This window comes from Talpa occidentalis, unplaced genomic scaffold (assembly GCF_014898055.3).
Source record: "Talpa occidentalis isolate TD23 unplaced genomic scaffold, MPIMG_talOcc4v2.1 talOcc4.11, whole genome shotgun sequence".
NCBI lineage: Eukaryota > Metazoa > Chordata > Mammalia > Eulipotyphla > Talpidae > Talpa > Talpa occidentalis.
The window spans coordinates 80,225,696-80,239,004 of record NW_023601104.1 but is presented as its reverse complement, the minus strand read 5'-3'; the positions used below and the strand labels follow the sequence as shown (position 1 = coordinate 80,239,004).

General features: G+C 50.0%; 2 protein-coding genes across 19 annotated transcripts in view; one reads left to right on the top strand and one right to left on the bottom strand.

Annotated features, from left to right (window-relative positions):
- The window catches only part of EFCAB11 (EF-hand calcium binding domain 11), a 132,320-nt gene extending 126,799 nt beyond the window's left edge, over positions 1–5,521 (bottom strand). For 13 of the 15 annotated variants that reach the window (XM_054691675.1, XM_054691694.1, XM_054691677.1 and 10 more), the window contains exons 1-3: positions 5,382–5,521; positions 4,412–4,507; positions 387–432 (exon numbers count right to left, since the gene is read on the bottom strand). In XM_054691675.1, the coding sequence (XP_054547650.1) occupies positions 387–432; positions 4,412–4,507; positions 5,382–5,456 (217 nt within the window). In that variant the 5' untranslated portion in view covers positions 5,457–5,521. Of the gene's footprint in view, positions 1–386; positions 433–4,411; positions 4,508–5,178; positions 5,326–5,381 lie in introns of those variants that run through there. The other 2 variants (XM_054691682.1, XM_054691685.1) reach the window with 2 other exon arrangements.
- A 1,389-nt stretch (positions 5,522–6,910) lies between these two features.
- TDP1 (tyrosyl-DNA phosphodiesterase 1) overlaps positions 6,911–13,309 on the top strand; it is a 55,593-nt gene continuing 49,194 nt past the window's right edge. For 3 of the 4 annotated variants that reach the window (XM_037503721.2, XM_054691668.1, XM_037503719.1), the window contains exons 1-2: positions 6,911–7,015; positions 11,568–12,136. In XM_037503721.2, coding sequence (XP_037359618.1) covers positions 11,578–12,136 — 559 coding nt within the window. In that variant the 5' untranslated portion in view covers positions 6,911–7,015; positions 11,568–11,577. The remainder of the gene's footprint in view (positions 7,016–11,567; positions 12,137–13,309) is intronic. The other variant, XM_054691670.1, reaches the window with a different exon arrangement.

Sequence of the window (13,309 nt, the reverse complement as noted above, 5' to 3'; positions counted from 1 at the left end):
CTCAACATATTCAAAATTCAACTCTTGGTCTCCCCCAAGCCCCAAGTCTTTCCCTCGAGTCTTTTCACGTTAGTGTCATTTCTATTCATTCAGCTGCTCAAGTCAGAAAACCAAGGCTCCCCTGTTGGTTGCTGAAATTATATGCAACTTTTTTGAGGCTTTTCAATTGTTTAAATGTTTCCTACAGTAAACACAGGTGACACTTATAAGTGCATTAATGAATGGAAATTATAAGAACCAAAACGTATTTCCTTTGGATAGTAGGAACAAAACAAAGAGGTGCTCAAACAACATGTTGTAGTCTTTAGATTTGTTCTTAAATTTTGGTTTATCTGAAAAAAAAAAAAAAACAAATACTTAAAAATGAAAATTAAGTTTCATATTACCAGAAGCATTTGGATTTATTGAGGTCATCGCAGAATTGGCTTCTATCTAGAAAAGAAGAAAGAATAGGACATAAAATGTCATCCACTGTTTCCACAGAGCAAGTTCTTAATTCTCAGGGTGTGGGGAAGGGATGTGTTCTATGAGAAACTAGCTATGCTGACTACAGAGGATAAGCAGTGTCTCAGGAACGCCATGTAGTCACTCTATTCTTCCACCAATATCTATACAATATGATGCTAATCTGCTACTGACTCTAATGACCTCCCAAACTTTGTTCCATTGATTAAATACAGCTACAGCATAGAAAATCAACTTGGCTGTCACATATAGAGCGTACCCTGAAAGGTAAATTTTCTGTTTAAGACAAAAACAAACAATGGGCTCCATGGGCTTACTTTTTAATTTTTTTCCTGCTTATAAAAGTAACATGATATAGAAAACATGAAAAAATATAAAAAATCATGAAAGTTTTAAAAATCACCCATCCAGTGGGAACCATTGTTTACATTTTGACCTAACCTGATTTTTTTTTTTAAGATTTATTTATTTATTTACTTATACAAGCACTGGGTACAGTCAGAAGCGCGGGAGGGTGAGAGAATTCACCAGAGCCAGAGCGGGGAGCAGAGCAGGCAGAAGGACCGAAGTACACTGCTGAGGGGAGCAGCGGGCGGCAGTTGAAGTCTGCGAGCCATGTGGGACCCTCCTCTGGTGGCCGGGGAGCAGCCGGGGATCGAAATGGTGCTGCAGAGGCTGCGGGCAGCTTCGCAACCCAGCGCTCAACCGCTGCGCCACCAGGGAGGCCCTCTAACTTGATTTTTTTCTAGACATTTCTGAACACACTTGAGAACACACTGTATTCTCACTTTCACTAAATATGTAAATATAAGCATTTTCTCAGTGTTCCAAGAGGGTTATGAACATTATAGGATTAGAATCTTGGACACATCTGACATCATTTCTCCACCTTGGATTCCTTGGCCCGCACTTTCCTCTGGCCCCTTCCCAGATGGCTCCCTTCTTATCCTCTCCATCAAGTCCCGGGCCACCTTGAAATACTGGTACTCCCCCATGTCAGGCTTCCGTGCTTCACACTCTGACACCCATCTTGGGCAATGTCATCTGGTCTCCTGTTTTTGTTTTGTTGTAATATATTTTTTACATCATTGTTCATTTTTAAATAATGTTTGCTTCCCACCTCCCCGCCCCCACCCCCGGAGGTGTAGTTCCCATAGAGTTTCCTTCCCCAATGCACCTCTGCACCATCACCTCAGTCCCCTGTGCTCCTCCCTTCCTCCCTCTGGTCCCTCTCCCTTCTCATCCCCTGCAGGGTATCTCTGATTTATAATCGTCTGTTTTTGCTTTTGTTTTGTTGTGTTGTGTTTTGTATTGTTATTTTCTTTTCCCCCGGTCACTTGTTTTAAGCTACCACCAGTAAACTGAAGAATCCTGACTCACTCGGCCCTTTCACCTCTCTCCCCAATTTCAGAGATCTCTTCCTCAGAGGTACACAAGCTGAGAACAGATCCATCACCATAACCCAACACCAGCATTTACCAGCAGAGGCACCTAAAACACTCACAGCTCCCTCAAATACAATGTGCCCCTGTAAACTCACTGGTTGTAGTGGGCAGGAATGGCACAGAGCAGGTTCTCTATGATTCTATGCACACTGGGTGAAGAAGTCGCTTTTGCAGGCTTTTACTGGGATTTACCAGGTACACAACAGGCAGGGGTGCCAGCAAGGTGGGAGGCTGCAGGCCTCCCAGCCCCCAGCAAGTCTTCACTCTATCTGGGTTCTCTGGCCTTCTCTGATGGTCTTGTTCTCTGCTGCGCTCATGGTTCTTCCATTCATTCTCTCTGCTTCTCTGCTCCTCCTGGTAGCTCTGTTCTGCTCTCTTGGCGTCCCCGTGACACCGCCCTTATAAGCCCAGTCTCTCAGCACAGGTGAATCCCATCTACATATGCCCACACCCTACTCCAAGATGCCCATCAGGCATGCATTCAGGACCGCAAGGATCCATCATCAATTCTAATGGTGGGAGGGCAGAAAAGCCTAATAATCACTTACCCTACACTGTTTTTTTCCTGCCACTGCTCTTCTGAATCCACCCCCATGGTGGAATCACTGCCCATTCAGTCCTGCTGGTCACACCACTCTCTCACGACATAGGGCACTCACTTCTCCCACTGCCCATAAACTTCTACCAATTGTAACCCCTCATCTAAGGGAGCAGAGACTCCTTCTAGAGTGACCCATTGGAATCGGGCCCTCCTCTTGGTCCCTTCACTTTGCATTCTTTCTGTTCTTTTCCATCTTAGTATTTGTCACAGCATTTTCTAAGTCTCTCTACGCTAACTTGTGAACTGCTTCTAAGTACAGTCTATGTTTTATTCAGTCTCTGTAAAGACTTAAAAATTGTCAACACCTGCTCTATCTCAAGTCACAGCACGATAATGGGAAAAGATTTTTTTTAAAAGATTTATTTTATTTATTTATGCACACAAGAGCTGGGGTGTACGTCAGAGGTGCAGAGGTGGGGGAGGAGGGGAGGGGTGGTGACAGGATTCACCAGACAGAGTGGGGAGCAAAACAGGCAAATCAACTGAAATATACTGCAGAGGGGAGCAGTGTGTAGGGTAAATGAAAAGTGTCAGGCTTTTCTGCCCTCCCGCCATCAGGATAGATGATGGATCCTGGCGGTCCTGAATGCATGCCTGATGGCAGGCACCTGGAACAGGGTGTGGGCATATGTAGATGGGATTCACCTGGGCTAAGACTGGGCTTATAAGGGCGGTGTTACGGAGACGCCAGCAGAAGCAGAACCGTGAAGCAAAACCATGAGAGAAGCAGAGAGAACGCTGGCACTACATTAGACCCCAAAAGATACAAGCTACATAACCACTAGGCTGATGCAAAGTAATTCCTTTTATTATTGGATTAAAATCTACTCAGGGGCCTCCCTGGTGGTGCAAGGGGATAAGCACAGCACTGTGAAGCAATCCACAGCCTCTGCAGCACAAGTAAGATCCCTGGCCGGCCAGGGAGCTACCCACATGGCGCAGCAGACCTCTCCTGACTCGCCTGCTGCTCCCCTCAGCAGTGTATCTCAGTCAGTCTGCTGTTCTGTTCCCCACTCTGTCTCTGGTGAATCCTCTCACCCTCCCGCATCTCTGGCCTGCACTCCAGTTCTTGTGTGCATAAATAAATAAATCTTTAAAAAAAAATCCTACTCAAAACTCAGTCTTAGATTTAGGAAGGGAAGGTAAAGGGGCAGGCTTTGAAAGGCGTGAGGAGAGGTGCAGAGCAGAGGTAATTATTGACAGACCACGTAGCTCAGGAAAGAAGAAAGGGCACCCAGACCTGGAGCCAGAAGCCTTGCATCTCAGGCTCAGTCATTAGCCACTTATACTTGTGTACTTTCATGTTCATATCTTGTTAAGCAAATAAAGTAAGAATAATATGTCTCCCCTTGTGTTTTCAGTAGAAAGCTATGTATGAAAATGTTCATCATGCATAGGAAATTTTCATATGATGTACAAGAAACTGCTAATAATGGTAACCCTGGAATAGTAGAACCCTCTTCTAGGAAAGGAAGAATTTTATATTCAATTTTATACTCTTCTACACTGTTTGAATTTTTGACTATGGAAATGTGTCACTTTTATAATTTAAGAGGAGCCAAAAAATTAAATTTAGAGGGAGAAAATCCCTGCATGCACTTTCTTTGTGAATTCCCTCTTCCCCTCCCTCCTCCCTTGACATCTCTTTAACATCTATTTATTGCAATCATTACCAATCTGGTGATGAAATAAGCTTTATGGGCTCTATCGAGAGATTTCCAATTCATCCCTGAGTGGGATTCTTAAGGACAGAACTCAGATCTGGACACATCTGTAAAACTGTTTACAAGGCTGCTGCTTTATAAACATCCTAAGCTAGTCCTGTGTCCATTACTAAGCATCTAGTTAGTCACTACTGCATTATCTGTCCCAACCCCAAGTATATACAGAAAGGCCCTACCTTGGAGGGCTTGTACCCAAACAGCATTACAACAGCAACTTTAAAGTCCTCTCTGCTCAAATAGCCTTTGTTATCTTCATCGCATGCTTTAAATACCTAAAGAACATTAAATATCTTTAGTTAAAAGACAAGCCAATTGTCCTATTATTGCTGCCACTAGTTTATAATAAATTTAGACCCAGGGGCCTCACTGGCGGGGCAAGGGGTTAAGTGTTAGCCCAATGAATCTATGGGCAGCCACTATGGCAGCCACTACCGCATGAATTCAATCCCTGGCCAGGGAGGTGACCACATGACGCAGCAGACCTCTCCTGTCTCGCCCGCTGCTCTCCTCAACAGTGTATTTCAGTACATCTGCCTGTTCTGCTCCCCACTCTGTCTCTGGTGAATCCTCTCACACATAACCCCGACCCCCCCTCTCTGGCCTGCACCCCAGCTCCTGCACGCTTAAATAAATCTTTTAAACAAATACATTTAGAAGCACCCACCCACCCTCACCCTCAATTTGAAAGTCAGTCCAGCATCAGGACTCGAAACTGGTTTTGGTTCTAATTTTAATTCTCAAGAAATCCTAACGAGAGCTAAAATTTAGCCCCCTCCCCCCCAAGAAACAAACGACTTAACCGCTAGGCTGACGCAAAGAATTCCTTTGCCCAGTGGATTAAAGTATACTCAAAACTCGGTCCTAGATTTAGGAAGGAAAGGCACAGGGGCAGGCTTTGAAAGGCGTGAGGAGAGGTGCAGAGTAGAGGTTATTATGAACAGACCATGTAGCGCAGGAAAGAAGAGAGGGCACTCGGACCCGGAGCCAGAAGCCTTGCACTCCAGGCTCCGTCACTAGCCACGACACTTTGGAAGGACAGTCCAGTCCCTGCCTGTGCAACCGGGCTCGGGGAGACCCAAGACCGGGTAGCTGCAGCGAGAACCCTGGGTCAAGTTCAAGTGCGAGACCAGCCCTGCGGACACCTACTTCCACCCACTTCCTGTGTTCTGAGGGGCTGGGTCCCCTAGTCCACGGCCGGGGTCCGGCCTCAGAGGAAAACATCCCGACCGCCAGGCTCGAGCCCCGACTTTAGAGCCCCGAGTCCCACAGCCCCGCCAGGGCTGACCGCGTACCGCAGGCACGCCGAGGGCCGCCCCGGAAGTCGAACTGGAGCCCCGCCCCTCTAACGTCTTCACCTATTGGGCGGCGTGCGAGCCACTGGCGTTGATCCTGCAACGCTATTGGGCAGAGGTTTTGTTTACTACCGTTTCCCTGGACCAGCCTATGGCGGAGAGGCTCCCAGGCCCGCCCCCAGCGCTTGACTCCGCCCCCATCGGCCCCTTAACTCCTGGGGTGCCGCTGGGGATCCAGCCCTTGGTGCTGTTTCCCTGTGTCCAGCTTGATCCATTTTCTCCCCCTACCCCCTGCAATGAATTGCGCTTCATAATTTTGATCCGTGGTACTGTGCCAGGCGTTACAGGAGACGCAAAAAGGTGTGAAAAAATTTTACAAAAAGTTTATAAAACAAAACGAGCCAAGTTTAGGAGTCCAGGACGTACAGATCAGCCAGTGCAGGGGCTTGCTCTCCTGGGGTTGCTGTTTTGTCCTCGATAACCCCAGCTTCGGGGCCTCCCTGGTGGCGCAAGGGGTTAAGACGCAACCAATAAAGCTATAAGAAGCCCCTGCTGCACGAGTTCGATCTGCGGCCAGGGGGCTACCCACACGGCGCGGCAGACCTCTCCTGACTCGCCCGCTGCTCCCCTCAGCAGTGTGTTTCAGTGGATCCACCTGTTCTGCTCCCCACTCTGTCTCTGGTGAATCCTCTCACCCCCACACGTCTGGCCTGTACCCCGTTCTTGTATGCATAAATAAATCTTCAAAAACAAACAACCCAGCATCTAGCTCGGGGCCTGGCACCAGGCGGACGTTGGGTGAACCCACCTAGCGAGCCCTTGGGGCGTTTCCACCGAGTTCTGTCACGCGGTCCTCTGGGAGAGGTGCGGGTTTGAAAGAAACTCCGAGAATAAACAGCATGAACAACATTGCGCCCCGATTCCATGGCAAACAACCTTATCAAACAAAGGCAAGGGATATGGGGAGGGGGTTCCGTTCTGCAGTTTACTGCCGACCCCTCTTCTGGCGGCTCGGCGAGATGAAGACGAACACGCACCCGTTTCAAGGAAGAAACACTCGAACCCGCTTCCAGTGAGTCTGAGGGGAGACACGGCCAGCGGCGGGCTCTGGGTCTGCGCCCCTGAGGCGCGCGGCTCCCGGACACACGTCCCCGCCCCCGACCCCCTGGCAGCTCGGCGGCTCCCCGCTCCCAGGGCAGACGCCGCCCGCGGCCGCAGGAGGCCAAGTCTCCCCGCGGCGAGTCCGGGGGCGCCTCCTGAGCCCCCGGGGACCCGGCGGCCCTTAGGACCCGGCGGCGCAGGGCGCGCGCGGCGCGCAGGCGCGGGGGCGGGTCCGAGGGGCCTGCGGGGCGCGGCGCCCGCCCTTCCCGCCCGGCTCGCGCGCGAGCAGCTGCCCGCGAACCGCTCGTGGGCGCCGGGGCCGCGGAAGCCGAGCATCCCGTGCGTCTTCGCCGCTGGACCCCGGTCCCTCTGGTAACTGCGCGGCAGGTGCTGCGGGGACCCGCGTCCTGCGGGGCGGGGGGTGCGCGCCCCCAGCTCGCGGCCGGGGGGCCTCGGCGGCGCGTGCCGCCGTGGGGGCGGGTTGCGCGCCTACCCGCTGGACCTTTCCGTACGGCGTCCCCAGAAATGGGAGCAGCCGGAGCACGTAGTGTAGACATGCGAGCGGGCCGGGAGTTCACACCCGGGAGAGCCCGTCGAGGAGCGCCTGCCCGAGGGGGCGCTCGGAAAGTTCGCGGCTGCCATTGCTCGCTCAGCTGCCCGGAATCGGCCCCTGTCTCTCCAACCCCACCGCCTTCTTGCTTTGCAGCCCTCCCGGCAGGGGCCTCCTCTCCTCGACTTTGTCCCCTTTGAAAGCATTGTCCACACAGAGTTTTAGGGAAGGTAATAGGTTTTAAATAGGTATTTCCCTGCTTCTGCAAGCCCTGCAGTGGGACCCGTTGTTCTTGGGAGGGGTAGAGGGGAATCCTGTATTTTTAATTCACCTAACGCCCCGGCCTTCCTTCTGGCTCAAGTCCTCTCTGCCATTGTGTAACAGGGTGGTCCCCAGGAAAAGGGGAGGTTCCAGGTACCTATTTAGAGCTGGCAGGTTTGCCGGGTCTGGGCTGCCCCTCTCCCTGCCCTGTAACAATTGCAGTTGTTGGTCTCATTCCCAACCCCCTGGTCTTCGCAGATTGGGTTCCCTTTACTTAATTGTTCTGGCTCCTGATCAGCCTCCAGATCTCACTTAAATGTTATTTATTCAGAGTATCCCAGAATGTGGACATCCCGATACCCTGTCTCTCCATGTAAGGTGTAATATACGTTGGTAAAGAGGTGTTGCCTTTTTTTCTTTGTGTTGGCCTGTCTCCTTTCCCCTGAAATGTAAGCTGTCCTAGGGCACAACTTCTTCATGAATTCCTCCTTCTCAGTGCTTGGCACACAGCAGCTGCTCATTATTTGCTGACTGAATGAACTCTGGGAGGTCCATGTAGTAGACCCATTTCACAGAGGTGGAAAGGGAAGCGTCACCGTTTGGGGACCCAGGTGCACATTTGCTATTTAGTAATGACTGGATTTGAAACTGGGGCTCCTGTTTGCCTGCTACTAGCCACACAGGACCTCCATGGAGGAAACTGACTTCCATGCCCCCATGATAATCCACAGGCTAAGAGAAGGAGCAGCCAGAAGGCTAAAATCCCACTCCACCTAGGTCTGTGATGGTGGGGAGAGAGGAAGATCTCTTTGCACAGTTGTTGTTTTTTTTAAGTCTTATAATAAAAGTATTAATGTTCCCACTTGGTGGGAAAATTGCTCTACATTTCGAGCCTCCTTCAGGCAGTATTTGCCAAATTTCATTCATTCTCCTACCTCTCCTAGTTTCTGCCTTCTCCTAACACTCTTACGATGTTCTTAATATTTTTATTTGAATCCACTCCTTTACACACTGTCTTTTAAAAGTAAACTATTTTGCTATTATAAATATAAGGGAGGCATAGAATACTTTCTGTGGGTGGTAAACAATATGTTATTGGCACCTGCAGAAGAGCCCAACATCTGTTTTGTCCAAAAGCCAGATTAGACGCATTTTACAACTCTGCTCAAGTCCTCCTCCCTGACTTAACAGAGCATCAGATGGGCTTGGCTAGAAAAAGGTCTGACTGTCATAATGTGACCCGAGTGTGGGGCATCACCTGTGCTTGGGAGTCATATCACTGAGCTGAGTGCATGTCGGGTCTCAGAAACACCCCACCTGTGTTGTGATCGCTGATTCTGGTATCACCACCCACCAGAAGTGCTTTGCCCTGTGCTGTGCCACTATTAACTATAACTAGGCACAGTTGCAGGACAGCTCTGGGTATCTTTCCTTATAAAACTGTGGGACTTGATGACAGGCGAGGTCTGGGAATACTGGGAACCCCAGTGTCTAGGAGAGAAAACTGCTGCTGGAGAACAGGAACACCTGGTTGAGCTAGGAGTTTACCAACAGCTCCTCTTCAGCCAGCCACGTATGCTGAACTTCATAAAGAGGGTCATAACTTGCTAGCTTTAATGACTGGATCTGGTTTTATTAGTGAATTCCAATGGGCTTTTGCCTTTAATAGGTAAACAACTCTTCAGCATATTTTTGGGTGTGAGCAGATCCCAAACATAAATTATATGGAGAGCAGACTACCCCTCTCCACCAGAAAATAGAAAAGCTTTTCTCTCTAGGTATGTCTCTTTAGAGTTCTGTTTTGGTTTTTGTGCACTGATCCTATTTTGTTGGAGAGAATTTTCCTGTTCTGCGACCCCTCCCCCCTCTACTCTGTGGGTCTAGACTTGTAGAGAAAGATAAAACCGAAAACCAAAAATTTTCTGAAGGCTCACGGTTGCTGAAGATGAATATTTCCCCTTCAGGGTTCTCCAGGTGTTGAATTCCTTTTAATTTGTGATTCATCCAGTCTGGTAACCTGTTGGAGGGCCCACACTTGGCTCCTTTTCTCAGACCTGAGGCTGAATCCTGAAAACTCTAAGACCCTCTAATTTGCTTTAGAATGGGAAGCAATCTAGAAAGAACAGCCTCAGGCCTCCTAATACAAGAGTCAATTACTAAGTGCCTTTGAGGGCTGCTTTAGAATTCATCCCGGCTTTCAGAGTAGTTTTTCCGGAGGAGGTTCTTTGTTCTCAAATAATTTTTAAAATCATAAAACCGGAGTCATCCTTTCGAGTGAATTGTGACTGCATACCTCCCTCACCCTCTGTCTAGCAGCTCATAGCGTGTAGAACACTAGGAAAACCTCAGTTTTAAAAAATGACAAAGACAAGAAAAAAACCTGAGCTGCTTTGCAGGTGCTAAGTAGTAAGTTTATGCAGATCTCCTTCCTAGAGAACACCTGACCCGCGATCCTGTTAACTTCAGAATAAAAGCGAACATGCTTGGTTGTACACAGGTATTAGCAGATTAGAAATGGTGTGGGGGGTGGGGGAGAACCTGGTCTGTGAGGGCCACTATTACAGTAGCAGGTGGCTCCCTCCATCTCTATAGTTGTGCCTACTTGGGTTAAGGGGAGGCGACCCCAGGTACTAAGGGTCACTTTAGAAGTTCTTTGCTATAAAATCCCCTTAAAATGTTTCATTTATGGGAGAAACCTTATCTGCTCAAATAGTTAAGTGGGAAATTGTGAAAAGTGATAAATATCTTTAAAATAGTTTTTTTTTAAAGGTTTATTTTATTTATGCATACAAGAGTTGGGGTACAGGCCAGAGATGTGGGGGGTGAGAGGATTCACCAGAGACAGAGCGGGGAACAGAACAGGCAGATCTACTGAAATACACTGCTGAGGGGAGCAGTGGGCGAGACTGGAGAGGTCTGCTGCACCATGTGGGTTAGCTCCCTGGCCTGGGTGGTTGAAGTGGCTTATGACAGCTTGATACCACTGAGACTTTAACCCCTGCACCACCAGGGAGGCCCCAAAGTATTTTTTTTTTTATCTTGAACATAAGTATATGTCCACTATCCTTTGGCTCCAGAGTCAAGACTTGTTCGGAATGGCCGTGTAGTCTCTCTTGACCCCATTGGAAATGTGTCTTTGCCTCTTTAAAAGAGACTACTTGGAACTTGAAAATTGATTGTCTTACATCCCCCAAAAAAATTCCCTTTGGGGCTTACCTGCTGATTGCTGAGAAAACACCTGCTGGGAAAGTCAAACACCCTAAATCCTGTCACTTAGACTGCCAGCACCTCCTTATCTGGAAATTCAAAGTCCCCCCTTTCCTAACATTCCTTGCCCCTTATCACAACAGTCCCACCTTTCAGGGAGCCGCTTTGTGGGGATACCCATCCCACTGGCCCCCTCAGTGGCCATCTGGATTTACTCCTGTGCAAAGAATTTCTTATGACTCAGAGTTTGGCTTTCTGGGCTCCAGCGAAAGACCCTATTTGGACATGTACAATGTGATACTGTCTTGAGGACTTCAAGTTTTATGCTAGTATAAGTAGCTTATCTTTGGGCCAGTCACAAATAGTCACTGGTGTCCTCTGGGCCCCCATGCTGCAGCCCCCTTTCTCAGGCATCTAGGAACATGGTCAGCATTGAAAGACAAAGGGAGGGCCTCCCTGGTGGCGCAAGGGATTAAGCACAGCACTATGAAGGAATCCACAACCTCTGCAGCACAGGTTGGATTCCCCAGGCCAGCCAGGAAGCTACCCACATGGTGCAGCAGACTCCTGTCTCCCCGCTGCTCCCTTCAGCAGGGTATTTCAGTCAGTCTGCCTGTTCTGTTCCCCCTCTGTCTCTGGTGAATCCTCTCACCCCCTGTACCTCTGGCGTGTACCCCAGTTCTTGTATGCATAAATAAATAAATCTTTAAAAAAAAAAAAAAGACAAAGGGAGAAGAGGACCAGAACTTTGCCGCCACTGTACTTGCCAAATTCCCAAAGCAGAGTCTCAGCACCTGCAGAGCAGTCGATGTCCCACAGCATCCGGCAGGTGTCAGGTGTGCCATGTGTGTTGGGGAAGAGCAGCCAAGTGTCCGGCCCAGTGACCAGAAGGTAATGCCATTTCTGGTTTTTCCTTTCCAGAAGAAGCACAATGTCTCAGGAAGGCAACTATGGGAAGTGGACAATATCCAGTAGTGATGAAAGTGAGGAGGAAAAGCCAACACCGGACAAGCCATCTGCCTCCCTTCTCCCCCACGCTGGACAGGGTGCTGCGCAGGAGCCCCAGTACACATGCTCTGAGGCCCGGAGAGCCGCCCACCGGCGGAAGCTGTCCCCTGTGAAATTCAGCCATGCAGAGTCCATTTCAGAAGCTTCCCCTCCTAAAAGGCAGAAAAGTGGTTCCCAGGAAGACCTTGGCTGGTGCCTCTCCAGCAGTGATGAGGAGCTACAGCCAGACAGGCTGCAGGAGCAGGCCAGGAGGGCCGGGAAGGAGGAGCCAGGCCTGGCGGCTCCCAGAGACGGTGCCCAGACAGCAGAGCACAGCCCCCATGCTAGGCAGGGGGGAGAGGAGCAGGAGGATGAGTACGAGACTTCAGCGGAGGGCCAGGACATGTGGGACATGCTGGAGAAAGGAAACCCCTTTCGATTCTACCTCACTAGGGTCTCGGGAGTTAAGCCAAAATACAACTCCGGAGCCCTGCACATCAAGGGTAAGTGGGCGATGGTGTCCGGGGGCGCCAAACTGCCCTTGAAAGGGTCCCCCAGGAGGAGCACAGCCAGAGGGGTTGTCCAGAACCCCTGGTCTTAGCTGCTCAGGGAAAAGGAACCATTTAGGCAATCACATGCATTAGTTTGACTGCAAACTGTTTGCTCATAGCCCTGTGGATAACCCACCTCATGCATGCTTAGAATTGTGTAATTTTTATAAAAAAGTTGTATGTCTGATTAGTGACACTTTATTAACAAATTAGCAAATTTAGTTAAACTGCCCCGAGGGAAAATCTTGAGTATAACTTTTGATGCCCCCAAAACTTATCTACAGCAGCCCCTTGGTATCAGCTAGTCCCTTGCAGTTGCCCCTCCCCAACCCCCATAGTTGCAGTTCCCCATCCATCCCCGGGTTCAGCCCCTGGACGTGGTGACCGGCTGAGTCGGGGACTGCGGGCCTGTGTCTCAGGGGACCCGCAGCACAGCCTGTGTCTCCAGAGTCAACTGTACTGGACAGTGGTTCTCTCTCTGGGTCTTGGGCCAGCTGCGGCAGCATCGCCTGGAACCTGGGAAAAACTTACTCTCTGACTCCACCCCAGAGTCACTGAAACTGCGGGGACAAGGCCGGGCCGTCTGTGTTTTCAGAAGCCTTTCAGGGGACTCTGATGCCCAATATCGTTTGAGAACCACCTGGTTTCAGTTCCTGGTGAAGAAGCCATAAAAAGACCAGTGGGCAAGTCGCTGGTTCAGTTCTGAATCAGGGGCGCCCCCGGTGCCCGACTGCTCCCCAGGGAGCACCTGTGTGCTGGTCTCAGGCCATGCATGATTTTGGTCCCAGGCTCCTGAGTCGTAGTGAGGAAGGTGAGAGAGTGTCTCTGTCTTTCGTAAGTTCCCTTCAGCCACAGCTGGGGTATGTTCGTGAGTGACTTTGGGAAAGCCCACGGGAATTAGGGCCTTCTGGTTGCCAGGTGAACCAGCTGTGCCACTGAAGTGGAACCTTTAGCGCCTTCATCCCACCTCCTGGGAAGGAAGAGGGGCTAGAGACTGAGCTCACTGCTGCTAGCCTGTGAGTGAGTGTATCGCGCTGGCGTTGTGGTGTCTCTGAGGGCCCGCAGCCCTGCACCCCTCCCCGCCCCACGCCACAGTCTCTTCCACCTGACGGTTCCTGAGTTGTG